The sequence below is a fragment of the Zonotrichia leucophrys genome, chromosome 19 (genome assembly GCF_028769735.1).
Source record: "Zonotrichia leucophrys gambelii isolate GWCS_2022_RI chromosome 19, RI_Zleu_2.0, whole genome shotgun sequence".
Lineage (NCBI taxonomy): Eukaryota > Metazoa > Chordata > Aves > Passeriformes > Passerellidae > Zonotrichia > Zonotrichia leucophrys.
The window spans coordinates 5604974-5628308 of NC_088188.1; the positions used below are offsets into that span (position 1 = coordinate 5604974).

General features: G+C 44.8%; 1 protein-coding gene across 8 annotated transcripts in view; it reads left to right on the top strand.

Moving 5' to 3' along the window:
* The first annotated feature begins 1127 nt into the window (after window positions 1-1127).
* Window positions 1128-23335, top strand: part of RFFL (ring finger and FYVE like domain containing E3 ubiquitin protein ligase) — a 31907-nt gene continuing 9699 nt past the window's right edge. The window contains exons 1-3 of one of the 8 annotated variants that reach the window (XM_064729337.1): window positions 1128-1231; window positions 5594-5677; window positions 21059-21243. In XM_064729337.1, the coding sequence (XP_064585407.1) occupies window positions 21064-21243 (180 nt within the window). In that variant the 5' untranslated portion in view covers window positions 1128-1231; window positions 5594-5677; window positions 21059-21063. Of the gene's footprint in view, window positions 1272-2263; window positions 2307-3465; window positions 3720-5593; window positions 5678-12718; window positions 12791-14399; window positions 14827-20053; window positions 20332-21058; window positions 21244-23335 lie in introns of those variants that run through there. The other 7 variants (XM_064729338.1, XM_064729342.1, XM_064729341.1 and 4 more) reach the window with 7 other exon arrangements.

Below are 23335 nucleotides of genomic sequence, written 5' to 3' on the forward strand. Positions count from 1 at the left end.
AGAAGAGGAACAAAATGCTCTGAACCCTCATTGGAGTCAGCATGAGACCAACCACGTGTGCATCTTCCCTGTGATCCCTGAGAGATCCAGGAGGAATTCCAGCCTTGCCCTCAGTCACCAGGGAGCCACAGGGAGGTGACTCAACAGGGACAGTGCCAGGAAAGGTGATGGGGTGAGCTCTGGGCTCCCTCAGAGCTGCCCAAGCCAGCTTCCATTGCCATAATCCTGATTTTCTCTCCTTGGCATCCAGCTAATTGCAGCTGTGAGAGTTTCTTTTCCCTTTTGGGAAACATTTGGGGCCTGGCTGGGTTTTGCGTGGGAGCTTTTCTGCTCCCTGTGCTTTGAGCTCACAGGGGTGTGCTGAATTTCTGTCACTGTGGCTGTTTCACAGTGTGGGGACAGCAGGAGAATTCAGAGAATCTCTTTCCCCATCTGGAAAAACCTGACTTCCTGCTCAAGCTGATTTGCCCTAAATTTGCATAGTAAAATCAGGTTTGAAGGAGTTTCTGACCTAAATATCCTCGTTCAGCCTTTCCCCTCCATGCTCAGACAGGCTCTCCTGCAGCTCTGTAATGCAGAACTCAGGATGTTCTTTTTCCCTGCCTCTTCCCAATGCCCAAAACAGCTGGAAAACCTCTGGAAAGGCTTGGAGCAGGGCAGGGAATCCCATCCCATCCCAGGGCAGGCAGGGCACCTCTCACTGAGTAGCAGGGAGGCCTTTTGGCACTAAGGGCCTTTTGTATGTATTTTTATAGATATAAAAACGTATTTATGTATATATTTGTCTATAAAATACACATATTAAATACACAGTAACCCCGCAGTGTCCCTTCTTTCTTCTTCTTCTTCTTCTTTCTTCTTCTTCTTCTTTCTTCTTCTTTCTTCTTCTTCTTTTTCTTCTTCTTTTTCTTTCTTCTCCTACTTTCCTTCTTCTTCATTCTTTCTTCCTCCTTCTTCTTTCTTCTTCTTTGTTCGTCTTCTTTCTTCTTCTTCTTCCCCTTCCCCCTCCCACCTGCCCGCGGCGGGTCTCGAACCCGCGGTTCCCTCACCGCGGAGTCCTCCCGGCCGCCAGGGGGCGCCGCTGCCCCGCCCGGCTGCCCTGGGGCCGCTCCGTGCCCCGCGGGCAGTTGCCATAGCGCCGCCGCCGCCGAGCGCAGGCACCGGGACGGGACCGCCCGCTCCAGGCCCGCCGGCCCCGCCGCCACCCGGGACGCGGCGCCTCAGGGGCGAGGTGAGGCGGCTGCGGCGTTGCTGGGCTCGGGGAGCTGCAGGTGTGAGGGGAGTGCGGGGCTGTGAGGGCTCGGCGGGGCTGACAGCGTGTGGGGGGGGCAGCGCGCAGGTTCGGGGTGTGTGTGTGGAGCTCTGGGGTGCAGAGGGGGCTGGCAGGTTTGGGGACGGTGTTTGAGGGTTTTGGGGTGTGGGGCAGTGAGGACGCTGCTGGGTTGGGTATGTGTGTGAGGGTTTGGGGTGTGGGGCAACGGGGCTGCCAGGTTAGGGGAGACTGGATGGGGTAGGGGAAGGGGGGTAGGTAAATGTGGGGTCCATGAGATGTCACTGAGGGTTATTTAGGAGCTGTAATGGCTCTGGGTTTTTGGTGAGTGTAGGGAACAGGGGAATGGGGCTGCTGCAGCACCTGGGTTGTGTTTTGGGGTGATGGGCTCCCTCACAGGGTTTCCCTAACGACGGGGACTCTGGTGCAGCCTCTTTTTTCATGTTTAAGAGTGGTGATGAGTAACTCTTCCCTTCCTGAGTTCTGCTCCCAAAGGGCCTCTCTGGGGTTTAGAAGGTTATTCTGCTCAAATTGCTATGTGAGCTGAGGAATTCTGGATAAGCAGCAGCCTTCTCTAGAGCTCTCTGCTTAAATTATTGTCTCTCTGCATTTTAGCATGCCCAAAGTGTAATTTGGTGTTAACGACCCAAATAATTTCCTTCTCTGCTCAAAACTGGGGGCGTGCTGCAAAGTGAAAGCTGAGCAAGTCCTTCCTTTGCTGCAGAAAGCAAAAGTTGTTGAGAAAATAAAAGTCCTCGAGTGTCCTTCTGAGCAGTTTGTTCCTGTAAGCAGGTCAAGGTGTTTCCTGTGGGGGAAATATTGACTCATCCTCGGGTTTCTCAGCAGTATTTTGGTGTCTGCAGGTTAATAAATGTCAGCTCTGCAGTGAGAGCAGAGCCTGGGTCTCCTCAGGTGAAAAGGCTGAGGATGGACAAGGCTCAGTGTTTGACCCTGTGATAAAGAAGCAGAAAAAGCTCAGGTGTTTTCCAGCCCTGCAAGGACAGCTGGGCGTGCTCAGCCAGGCACAGCATTGCAGGTAGATAGGAAGGGTTTAATTTTCTGCTCCTTGCATTAAGCTGTGCTCAGGGTAATGTTTAATTGGCTGAGGCAGAAGGGGTTTATTTGTGTGTTTCAGTTGAGCTCACTTCCTCCTCTCTGACACACAGCCTGTCTGCTGTGGGGAGCACAGGATGCAGGCTCAGATCTTGGTTTGGGGAGCTGCTGCACAGCAGTGCAGGGACCTGGGGCACTTTCCTGTCCTTTCTGACCTCACTGTGGAGCTGGTGAAGAGTTTGGTGGATCTTCAAGGAGCTTTTTTAGCTCTCCATATGATTAGGATGGGAGATGATGGGTGCATTTTCAGTTGGTATTTTGTTGGATATTTTATTGTGTTTATACTCTGTTGGAAACTCAGATTTTAAGATAGATGATCATTAAGGCATGCACATGATTGCATAAACAAAAAGAGTTTTAATCCTTTGTTTTCCCACTGTTCCCTCATTTTTCCAGAATTGAAAAATGGAGCAGAAAGCTGTGATGAGCTTTAGAGGTTTCCTACAATTCCAGATCCTTGGTTAACCTACCCCTACCCACCAAATGCTGAATCTCCTTAACTCCTTTGTGCTCCACAGCAGTGCAGGGACCTGGGGCACTTTCCTGTCCTTTCTGGTGAAGAGTTTGGTGGATCTTCAAGGAGCTTTTTTTTTTTAATATTATTAGGATGGGAGGTGATGGGTGCATTTTAAGTTGGTATTTGATTGTGTTACACTTTGGTGGGTTGTATTTCAACACTTCCAAGCTCAGATTTTAAGATAGATGATCATTAAGGCATGCACATGATTGCATAAACAAAAAGAGTTTTAATCCTTTGTTTTCCCACTGTTCCCTCATTTTTCCAGAATTGAAAAATGGAGCAGAAAGCTGTGATGAGCTTTAGATGTTTCCTACAATTCCAGATTCTTGATTAACCTACCTCCACCCATAAAATACTGAATTTCCTTAACTCCTTTGTGCCCACAGTGATGGAGAGGGGGATCTTACAATCCTTCTCTGTAATCACACTTGTTTTTGGTGGCACAATTGGGTCTAATGAACCAACACAATCATCTTTGGCTGGGAATCCTGGAGCAGGCTTACCCAGCTCAGCACTCTGTGCCTGCACATCCACTCAGCTGCAGCCACTGAGCTTTTAATTAAAGGCTGATTGCCCTGACAGTGGTGCTCATGGGTTAATGCTTAATTGCACAGGTTTTTGCTGAATTTGGGAGAGTTTTGGAGTCATCACATCAGTGCTGTGTTTAATTGTAGGGTAGAAAAAGGAGGATGGTTTGCAGTGAGGCTCAGCCTTTCTCACTGGCAGGTACCATGTGATTTGGCTCCTGAAATGAGAGCTGAATGCCCTGCTCTGCACTGAGAGCACAAAGGAATCACAGATGTGAGTTTTTGGGAGGTTAGTGGTCACTGGTTGAGTTTATGACTGAATCTGTCTTCTTTACATCTTCAGTTTTCTGTTTACTGCTGTTTACTTTAGTGCGGGTTTGTGTTGTTTTGTTTGTTTGTTAAATGCTGTAATTTTCATTTCTTGTGCAACTTTGCACCACAGTTTGTTGTTAGTAACAGCAGAGATTGTAAACTCCTCAATTAGGCTGGAGCAGAGCTGAGCTGAGCTGCCAGTGCTGTTATTAAACCTGCAGCTTGGACTTTGAACCAGTTTTTGCCTGGAGGGGTGGGAGCAGATTTCCATGGTGTGTCTGCTCAGAGGGGCAGGGGAGCTGGGCAGGCTGTGTGTGAGCCAGCCCTGCAGTTTGTGTCCTCAGCTCTGCCTGGGGATGCTCTCCTCACTTAGGCTGTGCTGGTGCCACTGTAAGAAAAATGGTGTTTAATTAGGGTTAGGCTGCTTTGCTGTCCCTTCCAGTGGGTTTTCAGAGGATATGGAATCACAGAGTGGATTCCATAGAATCCACTATTCTATTCCTCCTTGTCCGGTTTTCGGCTGTTTGGATGGCCTGGAAAGGCCCGGGGTGGCCTTGGGGCAGCCGCGTATCAAAGGACGAGAAGAGGCTTCAGTTCTTTTCTCGGTCTCGGTGTTTATTAATTGTTTATCTAAAAGATTTTCTCTCGGCCCGACAGAGCTCTGCTCAGCAGCCAGCCATGAGCACACTCCCCTCCCTCCGGGCGGTCACCTATCTTTATACCCAAAGTTACGTGTACAATATTTATCATTTTTCCCCAATACCTTTTACCCTTATTGCCCGGTGCACTTTTAGTAATGACCAATCCCAAAGTGCCACCATCACCACAGAAGATGGAGGAGAAGAAGAAGAAGAAGAAGGACAGGACACGCCCCAATTCCTCCATCTTACTTCTCTTACAGAAATCCTAAACCCTGTGTTTCACTCTCTAACTAACTCATCCCTTCACCATTCACCCCGGTGAAACCCTCCTGTCCTCATACAGGTGTCGTCTCCTGTGTAGGATCAAAGTCCAGCCACCAGACACTTCTGGAACATTCCAGGACTCCCGAGCCCCCCAAGGGTGGTCTCGGTGACACCTCAGTCCTGAGGTGCTGAGATCCCACACCTCCTCACAGAGTGGGAGGACCTTAAGTATCACCTAATTAAAGATCCTCTGGCTCCATCTCTTCTCTAAACCTTCTAAGACCAGCCCTGATCTGAAGATAAGAAATCAAAATGCATTGAATCAAGTGCTTGTGCTTAATGAAACACGCTGTGGGCAGCAGGATAATGAGAGCTGCAGAGAAGTGTGTGCCTGTGGCTCTTTTTTGGGCACGGTGTTTGAGGGTTTTGGGGGCAGTGTTTGAAGGTTTTGGGGTGTGGGGCAGTGAGGACACTGCTGGGTTGGGTATGTGTGTGAGGGTTTGGGGTGTGGGGCAATGGGGCTGCCAGGGTAGGGCAGGTAGAGGGGGCTTTGGGCACTCCAGAGGAATTGGTTCCCTCTAGTCCCAGCTCTGGCTGCAGCCATACCCAGCTGGCCCTGGGTGTTGTGCAGGCTGAGCTGTGATGCAGCCAGAGCCCTGCTGAGGTCTGTGCTGCTGCTGCTCCCTGCCTGTGCCTTGTGCTCTGCACTGCCATGGATTTACCTGGTGCAGATTTCCCCCAGCCCTGCCCTGATGCCCACTGTGAGCCCCCAGCCTGGCTCCTGCTCCCCAGAGTGATTCCAGTCATTGTCCCTGACAATCCCTCTGTGCTTTCCCATCCTGCTCCCCTCCCCTTCCCAGGAACTGTCCTTGCCAAACCTTGTCCTTGCCAAATGTGAACTCCCCTGAGCAGGGCTGAGTGAGTGAGTGCAGTCTCTGTTTCACAGGTGGGGACAATCCAATCGTGTCACTGCTGGGCTGATGTCAGGACCAGGACTCACCTGCATGCAAAGGTTTCTAAGCCCCTGCTGGTAGGTGCCTCTAAAGTTGATTATTTAGTGTTCAAGGTTGAAAAATTACCCTCTTCTTTAAGAAACCAAGAGTATGACAGTCAAATCAAGAATTCAGGTTTTGTATTAGGTTTTTCCTTCTTTCTCAGCTGGTTTCCTCAGAAGTGAGATGGCTCATTCTAACCTCTGAAAGGCCTTTTTGGCTTGTTCCATTTCTGCTCCCATAAGGGACTTTCTTTAGAAAGAATTGTTGTTCTGAGATGCTGTTAATTCTTCTCAGTGCCTGTAAAATCTACAACTTCTTCACTTTAATTGCTCTTGAGGTTTTCAGTTTACTCAAAAATATTAACCAGGCTTCTTTCCCTAATGCCCTTGGGCTCCTCTGCCAAATAGTCTTAGAATAGGAATTTCCACATTTTATTTCAGTGGAGATTGAAATATTAATTAAACATCAGCTTTTTTTAATGCTGCCACTTTTTTATGTATATTCAGAAGGTTGTGGGATGTGCTTATAAGGATATACTTAAGGAGCATATGCTTTGAATCTTTTAGTTTAGCCTGATGTTAAGTGAGATTTGAAACTCATTAAATGTAATTTAAATTTAAAATCCTCTCTTTTGGGAGCAGCTTGTTGCGTGGTAACCTCTGCTGCAAGAAGGATGGTTCCTTTGGGCATGTTATATTCTATATATACACGGGTGACTTCAAAAGTGGCATCACTAAATCCACACCACCTGAGTTTTTATTGCTTTGGCTTTTGCCCAAATGAGTCAGGAACTGCATCCCACAGAATTCCAGACTTTTTGTTGATGTCATAATATATAATATATAAACTATATAATATATATAATATGTATTATATATCATATATATATAATATAAAACATATATACACATATATACACATATATACACATATATACACACACACACACATATATATTTATATATATATACACACATATAATGAATAATATATTTATAATATAAAATAATCATGGCCAGGCTGGGACCACAACTGGTGCTGCAGCTCTGAGGCAGTGAGCAACTCCTCCTCTGTGGGATTGCCTTTGGATTTGTTTTATATCTATCTTAAAAAGGAGCTTTTATTCATCTGCTGGAATAGATTTCTTTATAGACACTTGAATTTGATAATCTGAGGAAAAACAGGCCTCTGTTCCTGAATGGTTTTTAAATGACAAATAAATGGTTAAAAGAAGGGAAATCTCTGTTTAGATTAACAAAATAACTTTTTTCTTCCTGAATCCATGAACCTCTTCCTATATATATGCCCAGCAGTCTGGTCTAGCAGCAGAGATGGATAGAATGTCAAGCTTGATAGATTGTTGGAGCTGGTTTTTGGTAGTTAAACAATAATGGAGCTGTTGTGTGCTTGCAGGGAAACACTGAGCTCTGTGTGCAGACTGCAGCCTGGAGAAAGTTCCAATTGTTCCAGAGAAGGGAGAGTTCTAAAATGCAGCTTCTGTGGCTGCTGGCACAGCTGGCCAGACCCCTGCCTGTCCTGAGGCCCTTGCACAAGCACTGCAGGAGAGTTTGGAAACTGTTTATTTTTCAGATTCCAAGTCAAATGTAGATTTCCAAGTCCCCTGTGACTGTGTAATGCAAAGAGCAGAAATCTCAGCTGGTTTTTATGTAGAGGATGTTTCAGGCTCTTGGAGCTCAGGGCCAGGTTCCTGCCAGTCTGACAGAGGCTGAGATTGCACAATCCATGCCTGGTGTCTCAGAGATGGAAAAGCTGATCAGTTGTGGCAGGGGATCATGGAATTCCTTATCAACTCAGCCAGACCTGATCTCTCACTGTGCATCTCCTTGTGCAGGGGGCTCTGGGGTGGGAGGAGCAAGATTTTGTCTCTAATGCAGAAGAGAAACATGAATTTAATAAAAATAAATCCCAAACCATCAGTGTCCTATTTGGCAAACTGCTTTTCTATTCCTGCTGTTATTTATACTATTTTTTACTTGCTCCTTTGACCTGAATACAGATCACAGACAGATTTTTGCAATGGAAATACCTGAGGAATTCTTTGTTCATTCTGAGTGAAGGAATTCCTGGAAAGAACTGAAATATGTTGTTCAGCTCCCTGCCAGGCTTCAGGGGTAACTTGGGATGCCTACAAGGTGTGCAGCTGGAATTCAAAGCACCTATAAATGACTGCCTGTGTCTGGCAAAATAACACACTTAGAAACAAAACACTTGCAGCATTTCTTTTTATCTGCCTTCAGAGGCACCTTAAATCTGCAAACAACCTTATCTGATCACCCTGATACCATCTCTGAGCCCTGCCATGGGTGAAAACCTATTTCAGGCTTTCAGCTGTGTGTGTTTTAGAGAGAACACACAACACATTTAATGCAGTTTTGCCATTTTTATCCCTTGGAACCCTTAGCATTGCATGATTTCAGTTTGTTCAGCTCTTGCTGTGGTAAAGGCCATTTCTATCAGGTTTTCAAACAATGTGTTCAACTGCAAATAATGAAGCCTTTTCATGCAGCAGAATGTAGGCCAGAGCCCAGGCTGGGCCATGAAAGGCTTCACTTTGTCTGAGGGAAGTAAGATGATCATTCTTGGAATGAGTCCTGTCTCCCTCAGTGCTGCTCTGCCCAAAGCCACACTCCCTTGCTAAAACATTGTTCTGGAGGCCTGAGCTTGCTTTTTTACTTCTGCATGTGGCTCTTAATAACATCACCTAAAGCTTTCAGTGCTCTGGCAGGAATAAGAGATGCAGGCTTGACATTAAATCTAACTCATGGTGGTATTTCCCAAAAATTCCCCTAATGAAAAAAAAAAGTGAAGAAAAGGGTATAAACTGTTACTGTCCACTTAATCAGCCTTAATCCTTGATATTGGACAAAATAATCTAAATGGATTGACAAAACCTTCTAAAGAAAAGGCTTGTTTTACAACATGCACAAAAGATTTGAGATTTAAAATCCTTGATGTTTTCCTGGCCAGCAGTTTGACAGCATGCTGCCTTCTTCACACCTTATCTTAATTCTGAAGAATATTTGTCTTTTTTGTTTTGTAGTGTTTTTTTAAAAGGCCACATTTGTCAGCTACACTTTTATTTTTAAGTTGAAATGCCCCTTTAAGTAAAACCAAGCTTCTTTATTTGCATGTTGGCCATAATTTTCATTGTGAACTGGGAAAGAGTTCAAACAAGCAAACAAAAAAAAAGCCACCAAAAAATGAACAAGACTTGCATTGTCTTTTGCACTTATGTCAAACATGAATTTGGCTCAAAATCATCTTGTTTTATCCTGTTTGTTTGGTTTTTTTTTAATATTCTGTGTTGTAAAATTGTTAGGATGCTCTGCAGAATTGCAAGGAGGTTTTTCACTCACATTTCTTCCCTGAAGTGCCTCACTTTTATGAGCTCTGCAGTTCTCTGAAAGTATTTAATCCCATTATGAACACAGTACTGCTTTAAAGAAATGAAATATTGATTCCATTCCCTGATGGGAATTTATTATCTGTATTTTGCTTATGGAAAACTCAAGCACAGAGAACTGAAGTGGCCCAGATTCAGAGCTGCAAACTGAAACTAAAAATCCTCACCCTGAATTGTCCCACATCATTTATTTCATTGCTAATCTACCAATAACTACCCAATGATATTTTTTGGAGTCTGGAGTTTAATTTTTTTTTTTTAAATAGGAATGTGTGGTATCTGATTTTGTTTGTGCAATCAAAAATGGGTCAGTTTCTGCTGAACTATTGAACTGAGGAAAGCAGAGTTTAAAAGAGAAGAAAGGTCATGCTGATGTTATCAGGTCAGTGGTGGAAAAGATTGTGTCATAGGGAACTTCTTACTGGCAGCAATCCTGTCTGGCTGTGCTGAAATGTCAGATAAATTGTTGTTTGTTTGGGATCTGAGGACAGAAGTGAAGATATTTTGAGGTTTTATTTAAAAAACAAGTATTCTGTGTTGTTAGAGGGCTGTGTGAAAGGACTTAATATGTTCCCAGCCTCCATGATAGTTGGTCTGGTTTTATTCTCCATGCCCCCAGGATTTAATCTAATATGAAAATCTTGTCTGTCATTTTACAAAGCAAAAAAACCCCAGAATGGAAAGAAATGCTCCTGCTGTTACAGAGGAGCAAAATGAAAATGTGATGGTGCCTGTGTGCTGCAAAGGTTGAAGAAAAAAACCCCAAGGGAAGGTGAATTTAAAAACCCAACCAAAACTGAGTAGATTTATTGGTTTCTAAACTCCAGTGATTTCTGGAGCACTGACTCACGATGTCTGAATGTCTGGCCTTGGCAGAGCCTGCTCTGAAATGTGACCCTGCTGCCTTGGGCCATGTATGGGAAATGTGCCCTGTGTGCCACAGGTGGGGAATCCAGGAGCTTCCAGGCTGAAGCTTTCCTTTCCTGCTCTGCTCTCAGCTTTCTGTGAAATTCCATTCTCTGGGTTGGGTCCCACTGGGCTTCCACGTTCAGCACTTTGTGTTTGCCCCCATGAATTGGGTGGGTTTGGGTGAGCTCTGCCATCCCAGAGTGCCCCTCCTGCCTCTCTTGGTGCTGCACACAGCTGATTAAAAGGCTTAAAAAAGGATCAAATAACTTAAATGTTTATTGAAGTTCACCATATATTGAAGTTGGAGGGAGACGACCCACCTTGCGTTGGTCAGCATCGACTCCACTTTATTCATCAATCAGGCACGTTTTATATCAGTGTTGATTCACTTCATGCATATTGCAAAATCTGAGCTCACAATAGGCCAGAGATAACACACCAACTCCACCTTATGTTTCCAATACCAAGATTTGGGTTCTCAAAATTATTTTTGCTTTCCCAAAACAGCCAAAGATAGAACATCCACTTGTTATGAGAAAGCTGCCTGAGAACTCTGATGTGCAAGGCTCTCAAGGCCTTCATGTTTGTCACTTTTACCTGTAATTAAAAATAACCTGAGAACCTCTGCTGTTTACAGAAGCAGGCTGTGAGAACCTGCTCCTCACAGCTGCCTTCTAGGCCATCCCTGAAAAAATCTCCAACAAATGTTCTGCCATAACTGATGCATAGAGATGTGGCAGTAAAGCAGAACTGCCTTTTTTTGGATCATGGCTTCAGTCCCCAGAGACAAATATTTACTTGAATGGTTTGTGAGCTCTTGCAGAATCTCCTCAGGATGTGCCCCTCAACTCAGCAACCAAAACCATGGGACCAGATGGCTGTTGGGTTTGTTCATGTTTCTGTTTGAATAAAGGCCAGGTTTCAGGCTGCTTTGTTTTGCATTTCTCAGTCCTTAATGTTGTGCAGAGATTGAGGCTGGAGGGAGAGGCACAGCAGTCAAACAAGGATGGTGGTGAAGGAGCCCATGTAGAACCTTCCAGCCCTAGAAACAAACCCTGCAGATGGCTGGAAATGGACTTTTCCACAACATCTGTCCCATGAATGCTGTGGAGAATTCATGTTTGTCCTGCTGGCACCCACTGGGTGCTGAGGTTTGAACTTCCCCTCAGTTTTCAGGCTTTTTTCCTGGGCTGCATGTAAAGCAATGCTGAATTTCAAATGCTTCCCTGCTAAATGGAGATTGGCACAGGAATAATATTTATGGAAATGCTTTAAGAGTACAACTTCAAAGTCCCTCTCAAAGTTCCACCTGTATTAACTTCCTTCACATGAGAGTGAGGTGTTTTCCCTTGTCCACAGATAAGGTGACTAAACCATAAACAAACTCACTTTTTTATTGTGCTGTCTTTTGTTATCTCGGGAACAAAACCAGTCCTCAGGTTTGTACTCAACATCCTGGACCTTTTTTTAACTGCTGACTAATTTCTAAGTATTTCTGCAGCCTGGGAGGGCAGAACTTCCCACAGTGTGTGTCAGATGTGACGTGTGAGCTGCTCTGTGTACGTGTGTGCTGAAGGAGATCTGCAGCTGCATTTTCTTCTATTTCAGCACCTAGTTTGGATTTGAATTCAGATGAATTTGGAATAGGCATAGCTATGAAATGAGTCTGCAGTGTTTGTACTTGTTATGATGTGCCTCAGTTATATACATCCAGATCTGTTTCAGTCCAGCCAAATAAAAATTCTCTTTTTTCAGGCTCCAGTTAAATAGGTTAGAGGTTGCCTGCCAGTCTGCACAGATCTGTGGTGCATCCACTCCTACTGCACGTACACTTTTCCACTTGTATAAATTCCATGGGGTATTGGTTTATTTTCTACCAGAATGTACAAAAGATTTGAATTAGGAATCTGGAATAAGGTGGGGAGAAGAGTAGGTTTGGCATGTGAGGAGTTTGGACACTATATTTTGATTTTGGAGGGGTGAAATTTACTGAAGTTTACTGGTTAAAAATAAACCCATAGCTTGGCATGACAAGTAATTTCCAGGATTTCCAACTGATGTTGTAATTTATCAGCAAACACTCTGAATTTTGGGTGCCTGAGACACAGTGACAGCTCTGTGGAGCTTTAGGGCCAGTTGTAATCCCAGTTTCAGGGAAATTTACTGTAATTACCCCAAATTTGAGGAGCTGTATCTGGGATAATGCATCTCTCTCTTCTCCTTTCAAACTCCCCCATATCCTTGTGCTTCATTCCAAAGCTGAACTGTTGGTGAATATGTCATTTATGCAGTTGTCATAATGAAACAAAATGTAATTGTGCCAGGGATTCCAATGGGAATAGCTTGATCTCTTTTTACCTGAAGTAAGGAACTTGAGATGTGATGAAAATACAAATTTATATCCTTTCCCCTCCCCTTTTTTCTCCAGCTCCCTGAATTCCCCCATTTAGGAGAAGGATATCATTAAACCATCTGCCAGTGGTTACCTTGTCCCATGTGAAATCACCTTCCAGCAGAGGGGATTCCAGGCTGCTCCCTGCTTCAGCTGTGGAGCTGCTCCTGTTTGTTTGCACTGAAGTCACTGGATCCACAGCAGTGTTTTTGCAGCACAGCAGAAACTTATTTTCAGCAAGTTTCTATTCTGGGCATTGTAAAATGTGCTGAGAGAGGGAGGTATTTGTGGTGTGAGAGGAGGAGGAGGAGGAGGAGGAAGAGTCCCTGAAAAGCTCCTGCTGTGCCTTTGGAGCCTCTTTGTGACTTCCAGGTGGGCACAGATCCAGGAAACCTCCCCAGCTGTCATGGAAGAGTGGTTGAGGTGGGTTTTGAGATGAAATCTGGATGGGATGGACCCTTTCTGGAGTAGGGCTGGTCAGGGAAGCTGCACAGTTATTGAAATGTTCAGGTTTTCATTGAGAACTTATTGCTGTCTATTGGAATTACAGTTTTAGCAGTGACCCATGCAGCTGAATCCAGGAAAACCTGTGAGGATAGGAATGAACAGAGAGAGAAAAATCCAGCATGGAGCTTTTTCTCCAGATGAAAAGCACTGGTTGAGTTGAGAGGGGATAGTCCAGGATTCCTGGACTGCTCCTTGTTGACATTTTGGTGGAAAGCTTCCACTTTCAGTGACACTTTTGGGTGTGAGAACAAGGATAGAGCCACATCCAGCCATGCAGGATGCTGGGAATGGTAACAGAGCAGCACTCTGGAATCTTGCTTCTCCAGAGTGTCCTTGCTTCTCCTCCTCACTTGGGTCATGCTGTAATTACAACTGACTTAATTCAGCCTTGCTGATGAATATCAAACCAGTGGGAAGGAGCACAGCAACTTTTGGAATTGTTGTTCAGCATAAGAGGAGAGTGGAAGGAGATAAGCCCAAGGTCACAGTATGTCCCTTGAGAACAGGTATGGGACTATGGAATTGAGATAGACTGGGCAAAAAAAAAAAAAAATTTCTAAATTATTATTTTTAGAAATCCATAATGATTTCATTAATGACTTTGTTTTGGTTTCTGTTAACTTGCTGGGAGAATGTCACTGACTTGCACAAGAAAAAGGCAGTTGACTTTCCATCTTGGCAGATGTCTCGGGACATAATTACAGTTAATAGCAAAAAGAAATTTTTATCTAAATATTTTTCAATATATAAAATGAAACTTTGGGTCAAAATAAACAGTTTATATTAAAATAATACTCACCCAGGTATCTAGTTCCTTACAAAACAGGATTTCCAAGCTTATCATGGTAAAATGGGGGAAATTTGGTGTTGTGCCACAGAGGAGAGGGAAAGTGGGTGAGAGTTGAGTTTGCAATTCCAGGTGCAAAGCTGGGAGTCAAGTGAGAAAGTGTCTGTTTTGGAATTAGCTTTCTCTCAATGCTCTATGAATCCCACAGCTTTCTAAAACCATTTTCTCCATTTCAAATGGCAATTGCAGCTCTCTGGTTTCAAAGAGCTGCTTGAAACTGAGATCTTTGTGCTTGTAACAGTGCTGGTGGGATTCCAGGTGGAGATCTGTGTGCAAACCTCCTGAACACCATCAGCTGTTGCTGGTAGTGCTGATAAGCTCTGCTACAGCTGCAAAATGCTCTTGGAATACCTGCTGGATTTTTGTAATAAGAACTCATAATTTTCCTCTCAGCTAAGCCAATTTTCCAAGGGCTTACCTGGCAAATGTAAACCAGGTTAGAGCAGCATAGAAGGGGCTTTGTCTGCACCATGGTTTCCTCTGTGCCACACAAGTGGGAGGTGATTTTTGGTGCTTCTCTGGGCTCAGCAGCAGCTGAAGGCGTTTCAGCAGAGCTGTGTGGCCCCATTCCAGCTTTTTCCTGCTCTGCCTTGCACCCTGCCCCAGCAGGCTGCCCTGTTTACTCTCTGCTCAATGGATGTCACTTCCTTCATTGAAATGCTGGTGCGTGGCCAGGTCCCTTCCCCTGGGCTGTGCCACGCTCGGGATCTGCTGAGCCCACACTCACAGGAGGCTTTGGGAGCATCTCCAGGGTGCAGAGCACAGGTGCAGCTGTGCTGAGGAGGGGCTGAAGATGGATTGTTGCTGCTGGGCACGGGCTGTGCCTCCAATTCCAGCCAGGGACTGCGTGGGGAAGGTGTAGCAGCGTCTGGAATGGGGTGCCAGTGCCAGCCTGCTCTGGGCAGCCTCTGGACATGAGGGTGTGGGTGCTGTTCAAGGGCACCCCCTGATGTGCACTCCTGGATGCACAGGATCCCAGCCAAAGGGACACAGAAATCCTGGACTCCCTGTTCTGTGTGGACTGACCTGAGCTCTCTGCCATTGTACCTGACCAAGGTCCCACCTGAAGAGTTCTAAACTGACATCACAGTTGCTGATCAGACTGGTGAGCAATTAAATATTTGTCTTTGTTGCATATTTAGATGATTATAGATGGGAAATGTCTCCAGGCTTTTGGAAGGCACAGCACAAAATGGAAAAGTGTTTCTTCCTTCCATGACACAATTTCTTGTGTCTCCCCCACCTCAGCTGTGATCCAGTGCTGGTATTTATTTACTCATTTTTTCAAGGTGTGCATGCTGTCACCTTGGGCATGTAAAGTAGTACCTTTACTCATAAACATATTTTCCCGTCCCTACATAAAAATCTGACAGTCTCAGTCCAGTTATTTCATACAGTAAATTAGATGTACATTCCTTATGACAGATTTGTGTCCAATCTCTTCCTTTTCTCCTGCTCTGATTGAGACACCACGTCTGCAAATGTCATGCTCAGACTGGCAGCCTGCTTCCTTCCCTTGTCCCCTCTGCAAGTGCCTCATTTGCTGACTTTTCCAGCTGTCCCAACATATGGCTGCTCCCATTTATCATAATTCAGGTCTGTGCCTGGAACAAAGGCTGATAAAAATAATGCTTTGTGCATAAGTGGCATTTGAGCAGATTATTCTATAGCTCTGTTATCAAGCAAATACTGTTTTTTTGACCTTACTATGAATTCAGTTTGGAAGTGGGAGGTCATTAGTGAAACTAATTTTAGCAAGGCATTTCTTATCAGTGCAGGTTTGTTGAAATAAAAAAAAAGTAGTAAATTGTAACAATGAGCAATTGTGCAACACTATTAATGGGGCCAAGGTGGTTAACTCATTAAATACTTAAAACAGCGTTCATCAAAGTGAGATCTGATCCATTTTGCAGGGATTAATAACAAAAATAGTAATTTTAAAAGAGACCTATCAATACATTAGTGTTTTAAAGCCACACTGCCATTTCTGGCCTCCTGAACAATTTCCTTGATCTGCAAGCTACTAGAAGTAGCAGGAACAAATGAATTTGTGCTCAGCATTATCCCAGGTTGGTGTGTGGTGTTGAAATTGTCTCACTGGTGTTGTGGAGGAATGTTCTGGTTTGAAAAGGAAGTGAATTTTTTGGGAGGTTTTCATTCTGAGTTCTGTGTATTTCTTTTCTATAGTTGTAGGTTAATGAAGTTTTTTTTGCCTTTACTCCTAAGTTGGAGCCTGCTTTGCTCTACTCCTGGTCACATCTCACAGCAGACACCAGGGAGAATATATTGTCATGGGGCCACAGGCATGACAAGGACACAGAGTCTGTGTTGGTGTGGAGCATCTGCAGCTGCTCCTGCAGGTCCTGAAGGCTGCAGAAGGTTCTGGATGGGAAGGAAAGGAGGATGTCTGTCCATGGGTGAGGGCAGAGAGGAGCTGGGTATGCTGTGGTGTGTTCTTAAGTTTGTTAGTTTGCTCCCCCCATTTTCTGTATTAAATGGTTTCTCCCTTTCTCAGGACTTCTTGCTCTGAACCTTTTTCAACGAGAATTTAAACCCCGAATTGAATAATTTGTGGGACGGCCGATTTACTGTGATGTGCCCAGTGTAGCTGTCGAGTGCAAACTGAAGGTATTCATTAGTTTGCAGCAGTTCTTCAAAGTTTTTTAGTTTAAATTGGCCCGATTCCAATTTAATTGGGATCTGTATGCATGAGAAATCACAGCCTGCAAGCTCTCTGATCCTCGATCTTGCTTTGAGAATCAGTTCTGCTATCAACTCCTGTGGCCGTGTCATTCTTTTGGACCTATGGTGGCTCAGAAAGACCCACTCTATAATTAAGAGCTTGTCTCCTGATCCTTGGTCCTTCAGACTAACATCCCATTGATGTATTATGCCATGAAGGTGTGGCAATTTTCCCAGTATAATAAATTTGAAAGGCAGGCCCGGATGGTATCGGTGGGCCTGCCTGGCCGAAATATCCTTTTGTATTTTCTCCAGAGCTACCTGTGCCTCTGGGGTAAGAGTCCTAGGAGAACTAAGCTCCTCTCCCCCTTTCAACAAATCGAAAAGAGGGGCTAAATCTTCGGTTGAAATGCCCAACCAGGGTCTACAACATGGGTGGTTCAGGGAGCTCATTGGGGTGAGCAGAGGAGCTGTGGGGCTGCTGAGCAAACAGCCCTGCAGGGAAGCTGGCCCTGGCAGAGCTGCTCTCTTGCATCTCCCTCCCTTTTTGGCACCCAGCTCCATCTGCAGCAGCCTCAGGGGTCATCAGCCCTGCTGTTCCAGTGGTTAAAGGCCTCTCAGGAGCAGAACTACTTGCTGCTGTGGTTTCTTCTTGTGTGGGAGTGGAATCAGCTGCTCCTGGGAGCTCAGTTGCTTTTGATCCCTTGATGGAAGTGTCTCCTTGGTGCTGCTGCATTCCAGCTGCTGAATTCCTGAGCAGTCACGACAAGGAGCCAGGCCCAGTCCTTGAGAGCTTTATTATACAGAGCTGGAAGCTCATTGATTCTGAGATGTTCCTTGGCTTGCTCTAGTCCCTTGTTGTTTGTACCCTTAGGAAAATAAAGGCAGATTTTATATTCAAACATAAACCACAGTTTCCCTCTGCAGCCACAGCCCAGCCTTTGATGAAATCCATTTCTTACACATGCATGTAATAATTGTGTAGTAACTCCTGTGTGGAGGCTGTGATCCCTGATACTCCAGCTAGCAAGGTTAGGGCAGTGATTTTGCATATGGAGTGAGAGCCTGAGTTCAAACACTTCTTAAAATGAAGATGGAAAGTATTAGAATCCAGACCTGCATTATGAATTCAACTATGTCTTCATGAATTCAACATAGTCTTCAACTATGTATGGGAGGAAAACTTTGACATCACTGGTATTTCCTTCAGAATTAAATTAATACAGAACTCTTGGCATTGTGTAGAACATGTTAATGAACTTGTGATGAAATGAATTTCACTCTCTTGTTTAAATCCAGTCAAGAGACTCATGGCATATATAAAAAATAATCAAATCAATAAAAGCAGTCCAGCAGATCATGGTGGAGTGCTGGCACCACTTTGTCCATGGGAAGCGCCTCCCTGTCATTTACTGGATTTCTTCTGGCTTTCCTTGAAGCAACTGAGGAAAGAAGATGAAACAGCCCCTTCCCAGGGTGCTGACTGCCACGTGGGTGGATGTGTTTGCAGGTCCAGCACAGACTGTTTGATCTGGTGTCTCCACCCTTGGTGAAACTCCCTCTGCCTTTGCCCTGGCAGATGCTCCAAGCACAAGGTGCACTCAGCATTTAGGGCAGGTGGTTTTTGGCTGCCAGCAGTCACTGTTGGGTGCCTGCCATGGAGCTTCCAGTTTGCCAAAGCCAGCTCTAGTAGTTGTTTCTGTGGCTCCATGAGGCAGTGCAGGCACCTTGTCCAAGGGTAATGCTGCTATCAGTAGTGCCTGTAATGTCAGCTGTGCCAGTAAACCCACATCTTTTATTCAAGATGTTCCTGAAATCCATGCTGTCATTAAGTTTTCCAAGCTGTCACACTGTTATTAGCCAAGTTGCTGGAAGTATTTTCCCAACCCTGAAGCACAACACACACAAGTAGCTCTTTGCACTGGGTGTTCTTTTGTCTGGGCATTAATTTGTCACTTTGGTGTAGCTGTGGAGCTCCTTGGGTGCAGAACAGCAGCTCCTTTGCAGGGAATTCACAGGATTTAGGCAGGGCAGGACTCTCTGATTCTGACCTTCAGACTGCCAGATCTGATCCATCCATCCATCCATCCATCCATCCATCCATCCATCATTCCATCCATCCAGGAAATGAGCAGTTCCTGGGCTGTGCTGACCACGTACCTCCAGATGGGTAAGAGAATAAATAAGGGAATAATTTTTCTGTAGCAAACATTGTAGAGTTATTAAGGAAATTATCAGCCTGAAATTCCACTGAGGCATTCTGTTTGTAACTTGGAGTTCTCTATCAGTGGCACTGCTCATTTCCTTGGCTCTAAAGCTGATCCTGTCCAGAACAATGGAAAATCTGCTGAATCTTACCTGTATTTCTTGCTGCTGTAGGCAGCTACAGAGGTGTTTTACATCTGTGCTCCTTTTTATACCTTTGGAAAAATGTTATGGATCAGAGGACAGTCCTGGTTGTTCAGTTGTTTGTTTATGGGCATTTCCCTTTATGCTTTTGCAGTTGAACAGGATTAAGGTTCTTCTAAAGCAACATCTGAGCTTTTTGTTGGCCTTTTCATTCCTGGCAATCCCAGAGCTACAACCCCAGCTGAATGCTGAGCTCTGTCTTATTTTATCCCAGTTTGTGCACTGCCTTGTGTTTTTCTTCCCAATGTTTGACATGTTGCAATGTTCCAGAGTGAATTAGTAGGCTGTCTTTTTCTAGGAAAACAAAGTTTTTGGGGGCAGGCAGTAGCATTTGTGTATTCTGTTATCGTGGGTGGCCTTCAGCTTGCAGGGGTCCTTGAAACAGGAAGGGAGCTGAACTCTGGATGCAGTTTTCCCCTGCTCTGGAGGCTCTGAATGCTTGTTGGACTGTGCAGCTTTCATGTTGTTTAGATTTGTGATTCCTCAGAACAAATTAAACCTCCCAAAGAACGTGATTTCAAGTAGAAATTCTGTATTTTTGCAGAAGAAAGGCTCTGTTAACTTCTGAGTGGGACAGAGAGCTGGAAATGAACATTCAGAGAGAAAAAGGGAAATTGTTTCTTTTATCTGTGCCATCTGAAGTGTGTGTTTGATTGCAGGGCAAAGCTAATGGAGATGAATGATAGATGATTTCTGTTGGTGCAGTGCTTTCCTCTGTGTATTTATTGGGATCTCCTTGCCAGCCTAAGTGCAATCCACACTATTTATTGAGACCTGGTGTCATTTCCAGTGCAGCCATGAGCAATCAGCCCCACCACGAATCCATGGTGTGAATGTGGAGATTTGGATTTAAACTCTGCAATGTGCTGAGCCTGCAGGGAGGGCTCCTGGCTCAGCTCACACTGTGGGCTTTGAAAAGCAGCTCTGCAGGACAGCAGGGACTCTGAGCAGCCACATTCAGCCAGGTTCTGAAAGGATCCAAGATGCCACTAAAGCAACACCTACTGGAACAGAGTGCAAAAGCTTCCCAATTCAAGTACATCAGCCCCAAAGTTTCAGCACAGCTTAAAAAAAGAATTATTATACCCAATAACCTTTAGGATTCCCTTCCCAGCCCCATTCCCCTGGGAATCTGGAGTTTCACAGTGACAATACTTACTGAGTAACAAGCAGTGAATTGGCTGTGCAGCTGAGAGATGTTTTATTTCCAGAAGTTTATAAAATCAAGCAGTTGCTGAGCACTATCAGTGAGGGAGCTGATTTTTAAGACATAAAAGAAACAGTTCAGGAACTCCCATGTGAGAGCAGAAATGCAGAGGAGGCAATTTGTATTCAGTTTAGCCCTAAGTGATGACACATGGTGTGTGCTCCAGAAACTGAATGCCCAGATGAATTCAGATTTCTTTGTAAACTCCCAAAAGCAAGTTTGTAGCAGTGTATTTCTGGAATATTGCAGCAGAGGTGGTCTGAGAAGACTTTGGAACTGAGCATTTTGCACTGGACTGTGTTAGGATTTTTGGTAAGTGTGTGTGTGTATGTGTGTATATTTTACATATAAAATTTGACTTGGAAAAAAACCCAAATAATTTTGTGTTTCAGCTGCAGTTGTTTTCCCAAGCAAGTTACCAAAGCCAGTATTTGATTTTCTTGCATTACTGGCATTGAGCTGCTGTGTGATGGTTCAGATTTGTAATGCTGTAAATTCAGCCTAGAACTGCACTGTGTGAAATCAGTGGCTTGTTTGTCCTTGCTTTTATTTTATCTTTTTGGGTTTGTAGCTGTAAATCTGTAGAGGGATTTAGGATAAAGCTGAGGAATAGCCATCCTGCTGCTGATTTTATTTAACTGTTCTGTGCTATATAATTTGAGCTTTTGTGTTTTTTTCCTGATGTATTTTTACATCCTGTATTGCAGCTTATGTGAAACAGAAACAGCCTGTTAGAGCAAACTCAGAATCTGATATAGCCAAGTGGAACATAAAATTTATCTTATCTTCTTTGTAGTCTCTTAACTCTATAAAGTTCCAGCAATAAAATTCTTTTGATCTTTATTTGTCCCTTTTCACCAAGGCTGCATCATGCTGGACCGAGCGTGTGGGCTTTGTGTGCTCTTGTCAGAGGAAGGATCCACACTGACAAACACGCTGTTAACAATGACCCAGGGCTGGGCACTGACCTGCACTTGCTGCTTTGCTGTCCCCTGAGCTGCCAGGCTGTGTGCCAGCCCTGACAGTGTTTTCCTGGCAGGTACTATGTGGGCAAGCTGCTGTAACTGGTTCTGTGTGGATGGCTCCCCTGAGGAGATGCAGCCGGCGCCGGCAGCCCGGGCCCAGGCCTACTCCAACCCTGGCTACAGCTCCTTCCCCTCTCCCACGGCCTCTGAGCAGAGCTGCAAAGCCTGTGGGCTGCACTTTGACAGCTCCTCCAGCAAGGTGAGTGCTCAGCCTGCCTTCATTCACCTACAGACACACAGCTTACACACAAATCCTCTGCACATCCCATATGGGAGGAGACAGCTCACCCTGGCGCTGGGTCTTCAGTCATTCTCTCACAATTAATGTGTTTAAGATTTTCTAAGCCTTCTGATGTTTACATTCTTGTAAGGAACTTTCTCACACACTTTATGTAAATAACTCCTTGTTTTGCATTCTTTTATGGAGGAGGAGAAATTTATTGGGCTGTTGGTTTGTCCAGTGTCATTGGAGAGGTGGCACTGTCACCCTCCAATCCATTGTCACTTCTGGAAATCTATAAATGTTGGAGTCAGAATAAAACTTTCCCTCTTTTTTGACCTTGGACAGTCCAGTGTCCACTTTGTTTTATTTCATGTCCTAGAGTGACAAATGTGACTGGAAATCCTTCAGCAGATTTCCTCAATGAAAAAGCCAAACTGCTGATAATCACTTAAAGAAGCATTAACTTGAGCATAAGTTATGAAATTTCTTATTTAAAAGCACTAATATCCTTTAAAAATAAATATTGTGGGAAGAAGTGTAATAATGTTTGTGCTTTCAGTAAAGGAAGATCTGTTTTCCAAACAATTGTTGCTCAAACTAAAAGCCAGTGAAGTTTTTGAGGGTGTGTGTAGAACTGCTGAGCAAAAATAGCCCCAGACCAAACCCAGATCAATTTTATCTTTCTTGTAAACTTGATTTGTGGGTGTATAAATGCCAAAATAATTGGTACCACAAGACTTAATTTGACAGCAAACCCTGCCTGGGGCATTATTTGGTCATGGTGGGTCCTTTAATGCTGCTTGAAAATGCTCCAGTGAGGAAAATTGTTCTGTGTCCACACTCTGTGGCTTAAGAAGTGTCTGATCTGTAGTTACTGAACTTAAGGATATGAGAATTTAAAAATAATGGTGAATTCTGGCCACAGCCCTTTTAGATTATATGGGAAAGTTTATAAATTGATTTTTATTTCTGCATGAGGACACACATCTGAGGAATGGTGGGGCTTGGCAGAGCTGCTGCTTTCTGCTCCCAGGGCAGCAGGGTGTTGATGCATTTTTGCACTGAGGAGTGCAGTTACTTCAGGAATCAAGCCCTGGTGATAAATTGTTGGGTGTGTGAGTGAGCTGAGGCTGCTCCTGGTGCTGGGTCAGCTCCAGTGGGGCCCTCCCTGCTCATGGCTCTGTCATTTTGTCTCTGACATTGTCCTCACTCAGCCACATGTCCTTGTGGAGAGTTACCCTGGACTCAGCACTTGCTGTTGGGTTGCCAATAGTGGATGAAGGTAATTGTGAAATGAAACCATTTCAGGCAGCTGTGAGCTCAGCAGCACAAGCACAGCCCTGTTTGCCCCAGGATCCCCTAAAATCCTGTTCTGTGTGAGCTGCCCTCAGAGCAGGGTCTTGTTCAGAGCCATCAGTGGCTCCAGCTGAGCTCCCTGACAGGGGAGGGAATGCTCTGATGCACAAATTGGGGAGGATCTGCTAAAGATGTTGAAAACATTCCTGCCCTCAGCAGCTTCCCCCTTTTCCTGTGGGATTTGCTGTCTGTACCTGTGCTCATGTCCAGCTGCTCCTGCTCCAGGCTGTCAGGGAAATTGAGGTTTATATTCTGTATTCCAAAGGGAGCTCCCCAACCTCCTCCCACCTTCCTGCTGCCCAGCTCCTGAGCAGGGATCTCTGGGGGTGACTGGAGCCCTGTGCTGCAGGTGGGAGTGCTGGAACAGCTGAGGAGGGGCTGCCAGACTCACCCCTGAGCTCTCTGGGGGAATAAAAACATCCCTTGGAACAGCCTGGTGTGTTTGTGAGCCATGGGAACTCCTCGGTGCTGTTGCTATGGAGGGAGCAGTGTGTGAAATCTCACAGTGCTGCTAGGACAGCATGGAAAATTGCATTCTCTCCTGGGAGAGCAGCACCTTTGAACTGCAGTGACCAGTTCATGTTTATTCTAAAATACAGGGGATAAAAATTAATTCCTTCTGCACTGGTGGCCATAAGGATAGCCTAGATTGCTTCAAAAACCCCAAACCAACAAACCATCAAAACTCCCCCACATAAAGCATTTGAGGGCT